A 13,461-nucleotide genomic window follows, 5' to 3' on the forward strand; every position below is an offset into this window, starting at 1 on the left:
GAAATGGGGTCGGTGGATGGCTTGACCTCAACAGGCGAGAGGTTTCCATCAGCAGCTGAAAGCCCACATCCTTGACTCTGGCCTATCACCACCTTGGGTCAAGGCCGTGAGTGTGGGCTCGCCACATGAAGGAAGCCCCCCACCCAGCCATGGGGGTGAGTCCAGGGCTCGTCTGTGCAGAGCACGCACTGAGATTTATGGAACTGGAAGAGAAAAGTTCTTGTCCTTCCACTAAAAACAAATTTTAAAAATGTGTAAAAGACCAAGGTTCCTTTTTGTGAACTGATGATGATGGTGATGATGATGGTAGTGGAGATGGTGGTGATGATGGTGATGATGGTGGTGATGATGGTGGTGATGGTGGTGTGGTAGTTGTGGTGGTGGTGGTGGTGGTAGTGGTGGTGGTGATGGTGATAATGGTGATGGTGGTGAGGATGGTGGTGGTGGTGGTGATGATGGTGTTGATGGTGGTGTGGTAGTGGTGGTGGTGGTGGTGGTGGTGGTGTGGTGGTGGTGGTGGTGGTGGTGGTGATGGTGATGGTGGTGATGATGGTGATGATGGTGGTGATGATGGTGGTGATGGTGGTGTGGTAGTTGTGGTGGTGGTGGTGATGGTGATGGTGGTGGTGGTGGTGATGGTGATGGTGGTGAGGATGGTGGTGGTGGTGATGATGATGGTGGTTATGGTGATGATGGTGGTTATGGTGATGATGGTGGTGGTGGTGATGGTGATGGTGATAATGGTGATGATGGTGATGATGGTGATAATGGTGGTGAGGGTGGTGATGATGGTGGTGAGGATGGTGGTGGTGGTGGTGATAGTGGTTATGGTGATGATGGTGGTGATGGTGATGATGGTGGTGATGGTGATGATGGTGATGGTAGTGATGATGATGGTGATGGTGGTGGTGATGGTGGTGGTGATGGTGATGATGGTGATGGTAGTGATGATGGTGGTGATGGTGGTGGTGATGATGGTGGTGATGGTGGTGATGATGGTGATGATGGTGATGATGGTGATGATGGTGATGATGGTGATGATGGTGATGGTGGTGGTGATGGTGGTGGTGATGGTGAGGATGGTGATGATGGTGATGATGGTGATGATGGTGATGATGGTGAGGATGGTGATGGTGGTAGTGATGATGGTGGTGATGGTGGTGGTGATGGTGGTGGTGATGGTGGTGGTGATGGAGACATAGTATTTGGGTACTTCGCCATGTGCTATTCAGTAGAACACTGTCTCATTATCCTCACATCAGCTTTAGAAAAGGCTTTATTATTTTCATTTCATAGATAAAGAAACTGAATATAGAGATTAGGAAATGTATCAAATGTATTATTACTAACCCCACTTTATCATAAAAAATGTAATTTGACAGGACAAGAAGGGCCATCTGGAAGCTGGCACAAGGCAGACTTTGTCTCCAGAGGCCGAGGGCCTGAGCTGGAAATGTGTGAGTCTCCCTCCATTCTGCATGGGCCTGGCCTGTCATGAAGCACTGACCTCAGTTCTAGGGACATTCATTCCAGGTCAGAGGCAACAGAAACGATATCATCCGGACCATATGTAGGGAGAACAGGCTCAGAACCCATCGGAGGAGGGATAAGGTGAGACGAGAGAATGAACTGAATTTCAAAAAGAGCAACCGTTCAAACAGCTGACATGTGAGAGCAAGTCTCCGGGAAGCAGGGGACGGGCTGGAGGCTAACGTAGGAGACCAAGATGAGAGTCAAGAAACTCTTCCTGGAAAGAATCAGCACCAGGACGGACCTTCGGGCAAAGGGAGGGCACAACCTGAACCCCCACGACATTCCTGACCCACTGGCCGCTCTTTTCCAAAGTGTCTGGTGGGGGGATAGGGTGGAAACTTCGTGTCTTATTTTCAGCTACAGCCCGGGCCCTGCTCTGCCCAGAGTCCGTGAAGACGCTTAGAGGTGGGGTGTCCGGCGCAGTAACCACTGCCACATGTGGCCACGAGCACAGGAAACGGGGCCGGGCTGAAACCGATGGGCTGCGGCTGCCCAGCACTGCCCCGCCTCCACAGACGCAGGGCGCAAGGGGCAGCGCCACCTGACTCACGAAGACTCGCTGCGACCCGCCGGTGCGAAAGCTCCACTACTGGCGGCAGCGAGCTCGGCGGAAGAGGTTGTCAAAACGAACTTCTCCTCCTTCCCACTTGTTTAACGTGGCTATCAGGAAGGTTAAAATTAAATGTGTGGCTGGGATTATATTCCTGCCGAGGGGCACGGACGGAAGTGTTTCTGCTGCTCTCTCTCTCTCATCATGGGCCCAGGGACCAGACGTGGAGTGTCGGCAGGGGTACCTGGTGCCCAGGTGGCTGTGAGGGTATGTCACAGAAAGTGACTTTTCCTCTCTGGAAACTGGCGACCCTCAGAAATAAATACAGTGCTGGGTGACTGACCGCCATCCACCGGGAGAGGAGCAGGGACTTCAGGATCGCAGCCAAGCATGTGGGCAGACGGCCCCCTTCTGCCAGGAGAGAGCAAGGTGACGATTCCCGCTTCCTCGCGCGTGCCGCTCCTGAAAGGGTTCGGCCCCGCTGCCACCCTGCCGTCCTCAAAAAGAGCTCTGCGTGTGTCCCCGTCCGTGTCAGACCACGGACAGCGCGTTCTGCAGGGTGGCGCGGACTGCTCGACGCACTCGGTCCTGCTGGTGCAAGCCCGTGCCTCACCTGTCCTGACCCCTAAACCAACACAGACGAACTCTGAAGGTCAGTCCGGCCAAGGAAAAGAATAGACACATCAAGCCAGCTAGCTGACCATCCGGGCGACCCCAGGATGAGCCATGCTCTTGACATCTGTGTCCTCGCAGGAGAATTCAGCTCGTTGTCCTTGGAGCCCCCAGACCAAAGGTGCCCGGGCAAGCACATCCCAGACGATTACTCAGCCGGTCACGTGTCAGCCGGTCACATGTCAGCCGGTCATGTGTCATGCTGCTTTATTTTTCCATTGCTCAACCATCCCGCCCGGAGACCGGGCCGAGGAATTCTTCCAGCAGCTGGTGGCATCCTGTGCTGAAATATGTTTTTTGTATTAGATTTGCCCATCAATTTGCTTCCCAGTGGGATGACTTTTCTTCTTCTTCTTTTTTTTGTTAAAGAGGAAATGCCAGCTATTTATAGCAACTGAAGGCAAGAGCAGCGGGACCACACGCCACCAAGTCACCAGTCCTGCTCACGGCGTTTTTCGGCACCAGAGCAGGAGACTCTCGGGCTGGGTCCCTGCGCTGAGTCCGGATCGGGGAACCTTCCGGGCGGTGCCGGCCTTCCGGGCGTGGAACTGATTCCCATTAGAGGTCATGGGATGGTGCAAGGGACAGTGCTGGTCAGTTTCTGCATCAAGTGAGGGCTTGAGTCACAGCAAGGCCCAGCTGTGCTTGCTGTCCCCCAGGGGCTCACACAGTGGACACTGAGACGCTCTTCTTCCTACAAACACTGTCAACGGCTGGAAACTTCTGCGTTCGGTCTTCTTACGTTTTTCTTGGTGGTGTGGGGCCGAGGGGGGGGGCAGAGCCCGGGGGGAACAGCACGAACTTGGCGTTTGCTTTAAGTGTGAGTCTCCTCTGCCCCCTCATTTCTCAAAAGAATGTAAACATAGTTGGTACAGATACTGTATTGGTTACATTCATTTCAGGGTACAATATGGTGACTCGACATTTTTATAACCTTACAGTGGGATCACCCCACTACGACGAGGGTGACTCGACATTTTTATAACCTTACAGTGGGATCACTCCACTACCACGAGGGTGAATCCCCTTCAACCCTACCCTCTCCTCATAGAAACACACACACACACACACACACACACACACACACACACATCACCGGTAATAAAATCCTCCAAGAAGGGCTAAGTATTACATAACTGCTCTCGCCGAAACCTGTAGGGACCGCCTCTAAGCGATCTCACATTTTCCACCAAAGGGTCACACAGTTCTGGATGCCACCACAGGGTCCCTGACGGTGACGGTCATAATGACACACGGCCGTGCCGCCCACATGGTACCTCTCCCCAGCTAATCAAAACGTAGAGCTATTTGTGAGAAACTGTTGCCTCCTATCCCCGACAGCAGCAGGTCCCTGAATAAGGTCATTTTGTCGTAACACTGATGAGAAGCTGCGGAAACAGAACCCTTGTTTCCACCCATTAGCCTGTGGGAAAATGGGGTTCACTATCCACCGTTCTCGCTTAAAGTCACAGAACCGATCGGAACCATTAAGTGAGGACGTACTGTATACTTTATTTCATTGTTCGGCCCGTTTGAACTCTTCAAAATTTGAAAATTTTCTCCCATGTCAAAAAAAAAAACACAACCCCAGACAAAATGCCTGTACTCTTCACCACGCGGTTCCCCCGCCAGTCACTCACCGGGCATGATGATGCTGGAGAAGCCCAGCTTCCGCGTCACGGACACGCCGTGGGAAAACACGGAGGAGTACTCCCTCCGGACCTGCTCCATGTCTCCGTGCAGCAGCTGCAGCGACACCGCTAAGCCTGAAACGGACGGGAGACACCGCGGTTCAGGGACGGGACGGGACCGGAGGGCCGCACCAAGCCCCAACCCATGGGACCATAAGCTCAAACTGACGGGGTCGCTATTAGACCAAAACCCAACAGGATCGACAGGCGTAACCAGCCCAAACGCCTGCACTTCCCCATTTATAAAGGGGTCCCCAGTGACGGGGAGACCCCAAAGCATGAGGACACTGAGAAGGGGCGGTCCGGCTTGGAGCCCCGAGCTCTGCTCCAGCGCCCAGGTGACACTCCCACTGCAGCTGTGAGTGACCCGACCCCGGACACAGCCGGCAGCACCACCTCGCAGTCCACGGGCGCAGAAGGGAGGAGCCGCCGCCCTGGCTCGCCCGGAAACGAGCGGGATTCACACGCCCCTGGAGGGGGCTCCCGCTCACAGGTCCTTCCGCGGGACGCAGAAACAAGAACAGATGAGGCTTCTTGGTCTGTGCGCGCACCCTCCGGGAGGAGCCACCGCCCTGGCTCGCCCGGAAACGAGCGGGAGTTCACACACCCCTGGAGGGGGCTCCCGCGGGACACAGAAACAGGAACAGACACGGTTTCTTGGTCTGTGCGCGCACCCTTCGGGAAGAGTTAAAACGTCAAGGGAAGTCTGTCTTACAAGAACGCGTTAGGCTCAGAGAGACAATGGGGTCCTTCCCGGGGTCCAGTCGGACCCAGACGCGGCCCACCCACCCCAGGGGCGGTGGCGAGAGCAGGGGGGACACGCAGCCCAGCCTGTCTGCACCCTCCTGCCTCCCGGGGGGCCGACCTAAGAGCCCCTCGGTGTCGGAGTGGCCGTGAGGCTTAGATGAGACCCGGCAGGTACTCAGGAGCCTTCATTAAACCCACCTCCCGTCTTTACCTAATGGCCCCTCCTGTCCCTCCCTGCCCCACTGGCGCCGGGTGACTGATAGCAACAGAACAGAGGCACATCCGTCCTCTGAAAGCCACCTCGACTGAACAAGGCCCCACAGGGCCTGATGGCGGCAGCTCTGGGATCCGTGTAGGTAGTTCCCGTGAAAACCCAGAGCGGGAGAACGGAGACTCACCAACACGCGTCAGAACCCCCAGCCCCCGCGGCGGCTTCCCGTGAAAACCCAGAGCGGGAGAACCCTCAGCCCCCGCGGTGGCTTCCCGTGAAAACCCAGAGTGGGAGAACGGAGTCTCACCAACACGTGTCAGAACCCCCAGCCCCCGCGGTGGCTTCCCGTGAAAACCCAGAGCGGGAGAACCCTCAGCCCCCGCAGTGGCTTCCCGTGAAAACCCAGAGCGGGAGAACAGAGTCTCACCAACACGTGTCAGAACCCTCAGCCCCCGCGGTGGCTTCCCGTGAAAACCCAGAGCGGGAGAACAGAGTCTCACCAACACGTGTCAGAACCCCGGCCCCCGCGGCGGCTTCCCGTGAAAACCCAGAGCAGGAGAACAGAGTCTCACCAACACGCGTCAGAACCCCGGCCCCCGCGGCGGCTTCCCGTGAAAACCCAGAGCGGGAGAACAGAGTCTCACCAACACGCGTCAGAACCCCGGCCCCCGCGGCGGCTTCCCGTGAAAACCCAGAGCGGGAGAACAGAGTCTCACCAACACGTGTCAGAACCCTCAGCCCCCGCGGTGGCTTCCCGTGAAAACCCAGAGCGGGAGAACGGAGACTCACCAACACGCGTCAGAACCCCGGCCCCCGCGGCGGCTTCCCGTGAAAACCCAGAGCGGGAGAACAGAGTCTCACCAACACGCGTCAGAACCCCGGCCCCCGCGGCGGCTTCCCGTGAAAACCCAGAGCGGGAGAACAGAGTCTCACCAACACGCGTCAGAACCCCGGCCCCCGCGGCGGCTTCCCGTGAAAACCCAGAGCGGGAGAACAGAGTCTCACCAACACGTGTCAGAACCCCGGCCCCCGCGGCGGCTTCTTCCTGACTCCCGCTGACCCTCCCATGACTGCTGTCTCTGTTCTCCTCCCACTTCTGTCCCTTTGCCTGTGAAATACTCACCCACACTGTCCCATCGCCGCCAGCATCCTCCGGCTGGCACTGGTGGGGCACCAGCGTTTGCCAGACGTGGAGCCTAACGGTCTCTCCCTCAGAGCCCTGTTCAAAGCCCGGGGCTCTCTGCGCAAGGCTCCCACACGGAGAGTCTGATGGAGTTCACAACATTCTTGAGGTCCTGTGATTGTGTTTGTTTTCTGTTTCGCAAAGTCACTTTGCTAGAACGTCCCATCGGAGGTTCTGACCAGAAACAACAGGAACAACAGTATGTGGTGTGTATGAAGGAAGGAGAAAAAAAGAGCTAAACGCTCATAAAAGAAAACAGAGATCATGCCCTTTGGGGTCTGAAAGAAAGTGACCGGATTCTCACTCTGCTCTCTCAGAGCCAGAATTCATTTAATCATCCACAATCGTGTTTTTTTTTTCTAATATAAGCTGAATACTTTATAGAACTTAAGGCAATGAAAGAAGAAAAGCGTTCAGAGACGATGTGAATGCTAAAGAGAATTAAAGATAGGAAATGGAAAAACTATGTTTTGGGGAAAGACACAAATGTAAGCATGACCACAGATAAGTACATCGGTGTTCTAGACAGCCAGAGCCATAGAGGTGAGACTGCAGGGGGACAGAGAGGACTCGTGTGGGAGGACGACACACCCAGAGGAGCCAGCGAGGGCGCCAGGGGAGGCAGCGTAGACTTTCAAACAAAGGCTGGATGCAGTAAGAGAAGAAGAAGGAGGTCACTACATAAGGATGACGGGACCAATCCGACAAGAGGACCCAACCCGTGTAAACACCGAGGCACCCAGGACGTAAAGCAAGTTTTGATGGGCTTTATAAAGGGAGGGATTGACAGTAATACCATCATGGTAGGAGATTTTTAACACCCCACTGACATCAAAGGATAGGTCTTCCAGACAGAAAATCAACAAGGAAACAGCAGCCTTAAATGACACATTGGATCAACGGGATTTAATTGAGATCTTCAGAGCATTTTACCCCAAAACAACAGAATATACGTTCTTTCCAAGTATGTATGTTCTTGAAATGCACATGGAACACGTTCTAACACAGACCACTTGTTAGGACACAAAACAAGTTTCAATAAGCTTAAGAAGACTGAAATCGTATCGAGCGTCTTCTACACCCGTATTGGTATGAAATTAGAATTCAACCACAAGGAAAAAAATGAAAAAAACACAGAAAGACACAGAGGCTAAAAAAAACATGTTATTAAACAATGAATAGGTTAACAATGAGATTAAGATACCTTGACACAAATGAAAACAAAAACACAACAAACCAAAAATCTATGGGACTCCACAAAAGCTGTCCCAAGAGAGAAATCATAGTATGACAGGCCTATCTCAAGAAACAAGAAAAAATCTCAAATAAACCATCTGACTTTACATTTAAAGGAACTAGAAAGAGAACGAGGAAGAGAACGAGCAAATAAAGTTCAGGGTGAGCAGAACAAAGGAAGCAGTCATGATCAACCAGAAATAAACAAATTAGGACCTAAAAAAAAAAAAAGCAATACACAAAATCAATAAAACCAAGACCTGGTTCTACAAGTCACTCATAGACAGGCCCTTGACACCCAAACTCCTGGTTCTGCAGGCAAAATAAAAAATAAGCAAAATAAACTAACAAGCAAACTAGCAACAGATGCATAGATAGAACCGACCGACAGCTGTCAGAGGGGCGGGGGCTGGGGGGGGCGAGGTGAAAAAGGAGAAGGGGTTGAGCAAAGAAAAGAAGCCTCATAGACACAGACAACAGGGTGCTGATCCCCAGAGGGACACGGACGACAGGGCGCCGGTCCCCAGGGGGACACGGACGACAGGGCGCCGGTCCCCAGGGGGACACGGACGACAGGGCGCCGGTCCCCAGGGGGACAGGGACGACAGGGCGCCGGTCCCCAGGGGGACACGGACGACAGGGCGCCGGTCCCCAGGGGGACACGGACGACAGGGCGCCGGTCCCCAGGGGGACACGGACGACAGGGTGCCGATTCCGGGGGGAGGGGGTGGGGAGGTGAGAGAGCGTAGAGGGGTACATCGTGGTGGAAGGTGATTTGACTCGGGGTGGTGAACGCACAGTACAGTTTACAGATGATGCCTTATAGGACGGTACACCTGAAACCTATGGAATTTTCATTAATCAATGTCACCCCAACAAACTCCAAAAAAAATATTTTTTTTAAAGACATATATATCGTGTTTCCCCAAAAATAAGACAGTGTCTTCTATTCATTTTTTGCTCCTAAAGACGCACTAGGACTTATTTTCAGGGGATGTCTTATTTTTCCATGAACAAGAATTCACAGTGATTGTTGAACAAAAAAAAATCAACATGTATTAATATACTGTAGTCATATCATCACAGACACCAGCATAACCGGCCGGACTCTGAATTCCATCAAGAATTTCTGGTGACTCTAGTTCCACAGACAACCATCTACCGTTTCCCCGAAAATAAGACAGTGTCTTCTATTCATTTTTCTGCTTCTAAAGACGCACTAGGTCTTATTTTCAGGGGAGGCCTTGTATTTCTAAGCTTGAAAAATAAATTGCACGAGGTCTTATTTTCAGGGAAACAGGGTACGTAGAAGATCAGGCACAATGGGTCAGTGTATCTTAAAATAAGGAGGACGTATTAATAATGATTGAGGGAATCTGAAATGTCAAGGGAGATTTCTTTAAAAAAGCAAAAGCAGGGATTTCTGACAACCAATAAGCTGAAGCATTTGGCCCTTCATGTAAGTGACCAAAATAAAACTGCTAAGGGAGGAGCGTGCCCCTTTATTAGAAGAAACAAGCATTAAACTGCACTTTTTTTTTTTTTTTTATCAGCCTAGATGTTTAAGACCCACCGTCACGATCCGCCATCTAATGTTACACAAAGTCATGGTCATTACGAATCCCGAGCCTGTCGGGAACATGTTTCCCATGACTGAGCTCAGCTGCGGAGGTCGTTCGTCAAGGGAAGGTTTGCTGCCCGTCCCACCCGAGGGGGTCGATTACTCGGTAGCTCCAGCTTCACAGCAATGGAAGCTCACTCTGCAAGAGGCCTCCTTTGGCATTCATGAAATTCTGCATTTTCATAAAAAAAACGGCAAGCGCAGCATGATTTATAAGTAGCTGGAAAAATTAATTTCAGACTAGATCAGCCATTTTCCCACCAGTGAACTAAATTACACATAGCTGGGATTAGCTACAGAAACGCAGAAACGGAAAGCAGGGGTGAACGTACTGAATGCATGTCCTGACGAGGCGTGCAGTTTAAAAAGTGCGCCACGCAGCTGCATGACCCCGTGTCACCAGGGACGCCTCTGTGCTTTGCTTTCCACAGCTGTCAAGTGAAGATACTACGGATACCAACTGCGTAAAACCTTCTGGGCCACAACCGGGCAAGTGCCCAAAATGTCAGCTGCTGCCACAATGGCACTGCCACGTCTATTATGAGGTGGCACCATTGTTCCGTGCTTCCCTGCCGTGGATAGCAATGAGTTACCTTCCCTCAAAAAATGGTCCATGCTCCCTAAGCGACATTACACAAAGACAATATTCCTTTTCGCGGGGCGCGGTTGCCACTCGGGTTAAGCCAACGACCGCCAACCTCCTGGATACTGGAATGATTAGGTTCCCTGGAGGTTTCAAAGGCAAATCTGTCCATCAAGAGCAAAACTCTAATACAGAGATTTGACAAGGATGTCACTGATAAATGCAAGCAGGCGGTGTGCACAGACAGACACAGGAGAATGATGAAATTCCTGAGGACGTAGGGAATCCGGCTCTGTGCCCAGAGAGCCACAGGCCAAAGCTCTCCACGGTAAGGGGACGGAGCTGGACAATGAATCCACTGGCTGCACGGACGTTATCTGGGTCCAACTCAGAACCAGAGACAACTGTCGGGGCTACAGGCCGGCCGCGTCAAGCAGTCAGACGCTGCAGGGCCAGGCGGGGTGTCTCCGCAGGGAGGTCAGGGACGGGGGGCTCCGGGGGGGGGGGCAGCACAGGAAAGAGAGGAAGCCAAGTGTCCCGTCAGAGAGGTGTTGGGTGAGATAGCACTGCGGGAAAAGGGAGTCGATGGAGCAAAAACAGAGCACTGGGGAGACACCCGAATGGAGACAGGAGCCAGGCTGAAGACATAGAACGGCTCAGTCCTAAACGCCTCTTCAGGGACGTGCTAATCACAGGACGGAGTGAGCAGAGCAGAGGGCTCGTGCCTGACAGTGGGGGGTGGGGGACGTGAGCGTGTATGTGTGATAGACACAGACGTGTGTGCACATCCTTCTCAGGGGTTACACCAATAGTCACAGTCAATGGCTGCATGGGTGCATGTACCTGTGCACACACATAAAGCTATTTTAAAAATCCTGTATGTGTATGAAAAGTATGTCTACATGTGTGTGTACGTGGGTATAATATACATACATACAAATAGGAATAGGGAAAGATAAAACAAATTTAGTAAAAAAATCAAGAGACATCAGAAACTCTTTGCACTGTTCTCGCAACGTGTCTGCAAGTAAAAACTAATCGAAAATAAAAAACTTGAGACGAGCATGTTTTTAATTAATAATCAAGAGAATTCCAAAGGGGAGCCCAGAGATCATGCGCTATAAGTCTAGCCTGTAGGTGGCGCCAGAGAGCACCGCTGTCACCACGCGAGAAAGCACCGTTTTTCAAGGCAATGGACCCGACTCGAGCAGGGATGCAATCCTTAAGAGCTATACCCTGTCGGTAATTTTGAATTAAATGCCTGCATCGGTATGTGAGGATAGAGTGCTGTACCCCCCATCTCCCCCCCCCCAGAACAGTCTACGTCTCCCCAAAGCCTCCCTTTCACTTCAGCCAAATCAGGAACACTCTCCCTCCTGCAGGGAGCTGCCCCTGCTCCCTGTGGGCGAGGGCTCTGACCCAGGCGTAGCCCCCTTTAACCCGGAGGGGGGTTGTCAGCAGTAGCAGGAACACAACCATGGACGCCCAATCTTCCCAATGCAAAAACAAATAAACAAACAAGAGTGCCGAAATTGACCCAATTAGCAAATACGATCGATTTCTCCTAGTTGCAAGCCATCAGAGCCCACACTGCAAAACGTGGATTTCATACAGACAGAGTAACAGGAAAGGTTTTTGGAGTCACTCTTAGGACGCGCTGACCCAGAGCCGATGATTTTTCCATAATTTATTTCAAGTCACGGGACTGAGTCTGCCTCCCAGGAAATCATGTGGGCTCACTCCAATTTCACATTCCTCGGATTCCCCGTTCATGTCGATCACAGGCGTCGTTTACAATAACCATTTGCTCAGGAAACCTAAACCGGGATCATTTCAATTAATATTTTTAGAATTTCAAGTTCTTACAGTATTACTTTCACATTTTAAAATCCATCCTCCCTCCCAACGCCCGAGCCAAGCTTTGGGAATTTAAAATTATTCAACTTAATTAAATCTAACTGTAGAGATATGTAAATTTAATGACTTTTTTTTTTTTTTTTTTTTTTTTAGTCTTTAAAAGATAAGTGGATCACTGGCAATTTTCTCCCAGTTTCTAAACACAATGGAGACCACAGTTAATGGACCAATGCAATTGAAGTCTCAGGTTAGAAGGGAAACAGCGGCTGAGTGGAGGAGTCCCTGCAGGTAATTAAGGTGATGAGATTACAACTGCTGGAGAGGGGGGGGGGGGGCGTCAACGAAGCAGGAAGGGCCTGGGAATTCTGTGGTAGAATTTTCTTCTCCCCAAAACTCATCTCCAGTTACTCTGTTATTTGTTTTAAGCACTGGTGACCCGAGAACATCGAGGGAGAAAAGACAAGACTTCACTGAGCCAAGTCAATGCTCCCAAAAACGTCTGACTGCACCCCGTCTTTTAAATCAGCAATCCCAGGGTCTGAAGAGAAACCAGTGGAAGTCGACACATCTAACCGCGGGGGTGGTTGGAAAGTCGGGCACCCCGATTTCCCCACTTTGGTTGTGTCTATGCTGATGCCACGGCCGCTATTTTTTTTAAATATTCTTTTTTTTTTTAATTTTTATTTATTATTATTTTTTTACAGGGACAGAGAGAGAGTCAGAGAGAGGGATAGATAGGGACAGACAGACAGGAACGGAGAGAGATGAGAAGCATCAATCATCAGTTTTTCGTTGGGACTCCTTAGTTGTTCATCGATTGCTTTCTCATATGTGCCTTGACTGTGGGCCTTCAGCAGACCGAGTGACCCCTTGCTAGAGCCAGTGACCTTGGGTCCAAGCTGGTGAGCTTTTTTTGGCTCAAGCCAGATAAGCCCGTGCTCAAGCTGGCAACCTCGGGGTCTCGAACCTGGGTCCTTCCGCATCCCAGTCCGATACTCTATCCACTGCACCACCACCTGGTCAGGCACACGGCCGCTATTTTTAAGTGAGCCGTCAGAGAGCCTTTCCTTTCGGTAATAAAGCCCAAAGCCTCCTGAGTCCTGTGGTTCCTAGAACTGATGGGGACTAGATCCAGAGGACCCGGAACAATGACCCACCAAGCCCGAGGGGTAGACACTTTGGTGGAAAGAGTGAAAAGGCACAGTCATTTTTAAATGTTTCTTGCTGAGCGCTCTCTCTCTCTCTCTCTGTCTGGAGAGCAATACTTTGTGGGGGGAGAGGTTCAGAGTTGGATTCGCCTTGACCTCAGAGAGCTGGAGGGGGTCCGGTGGAGGCCAGAGGGACAGAAGGCAGAGAGATGCTGGCTCCGAGGACGGGGACAGGGAGGGGCTGGGTCATCAGGACAGAGAAGCAGACCAGGTTGGCATCAAAAGCCACGTGCAGAGTCTAAGCATCGCAGCAGACGGCTAAACAGGCGGGGGCTGGGTTGTGCCAAAGGGGGGGGAGGCCTTTATTCAGGACTCCACTGGGCAACGGCTCCTTTCACTCTTTCCAAAGATGCAAGCTGTAGTCTTTCC

General features: G+C 51.8%; 1 protein-coding gene across 4 annotated transcripts in view; it reads right to left on the bottom strand.

Annotated features, from left to right (window-relative positions):
- DOCK4 (dedicator of cytokinesis 4) overlaps positions 1–13,461 on the bottom strand; it is a 348,503-nt gene that overhangs the window by 141,714 nt on the left and 193,328 nt on the right. For all 4 annotated transcript variants that reach the window (XM_066238295.1, XM_066238296.1, XM_066238297.1 and 1 more), the window contains exon 13: positions 4,396–4,521. In XM_066238295.1, the coding sequence (XP_066094392.1) occupies positions 4,396–4,521 (126 nt within the window). The remainder of the gene's footprint in view (positions 1–4,395; positions 4,522–13,461) is intronic.

This window comes from Saccopteryx bilineata, chromosome 7 (assembly GCF_036850765.1).
Source record: "Saccopteryx bilineata isolate mSacBil1 chromosome 7, mSacBil1_pri_phased_curated, whole genome shotgun sequence".
Classification (NCBI taxonomy): Eukaryota; Metazoa; Chordata; class Mammalia; order Chiroptera; family Emballonuridae; genus Saccopteryx; species Saccopteryx bilineata.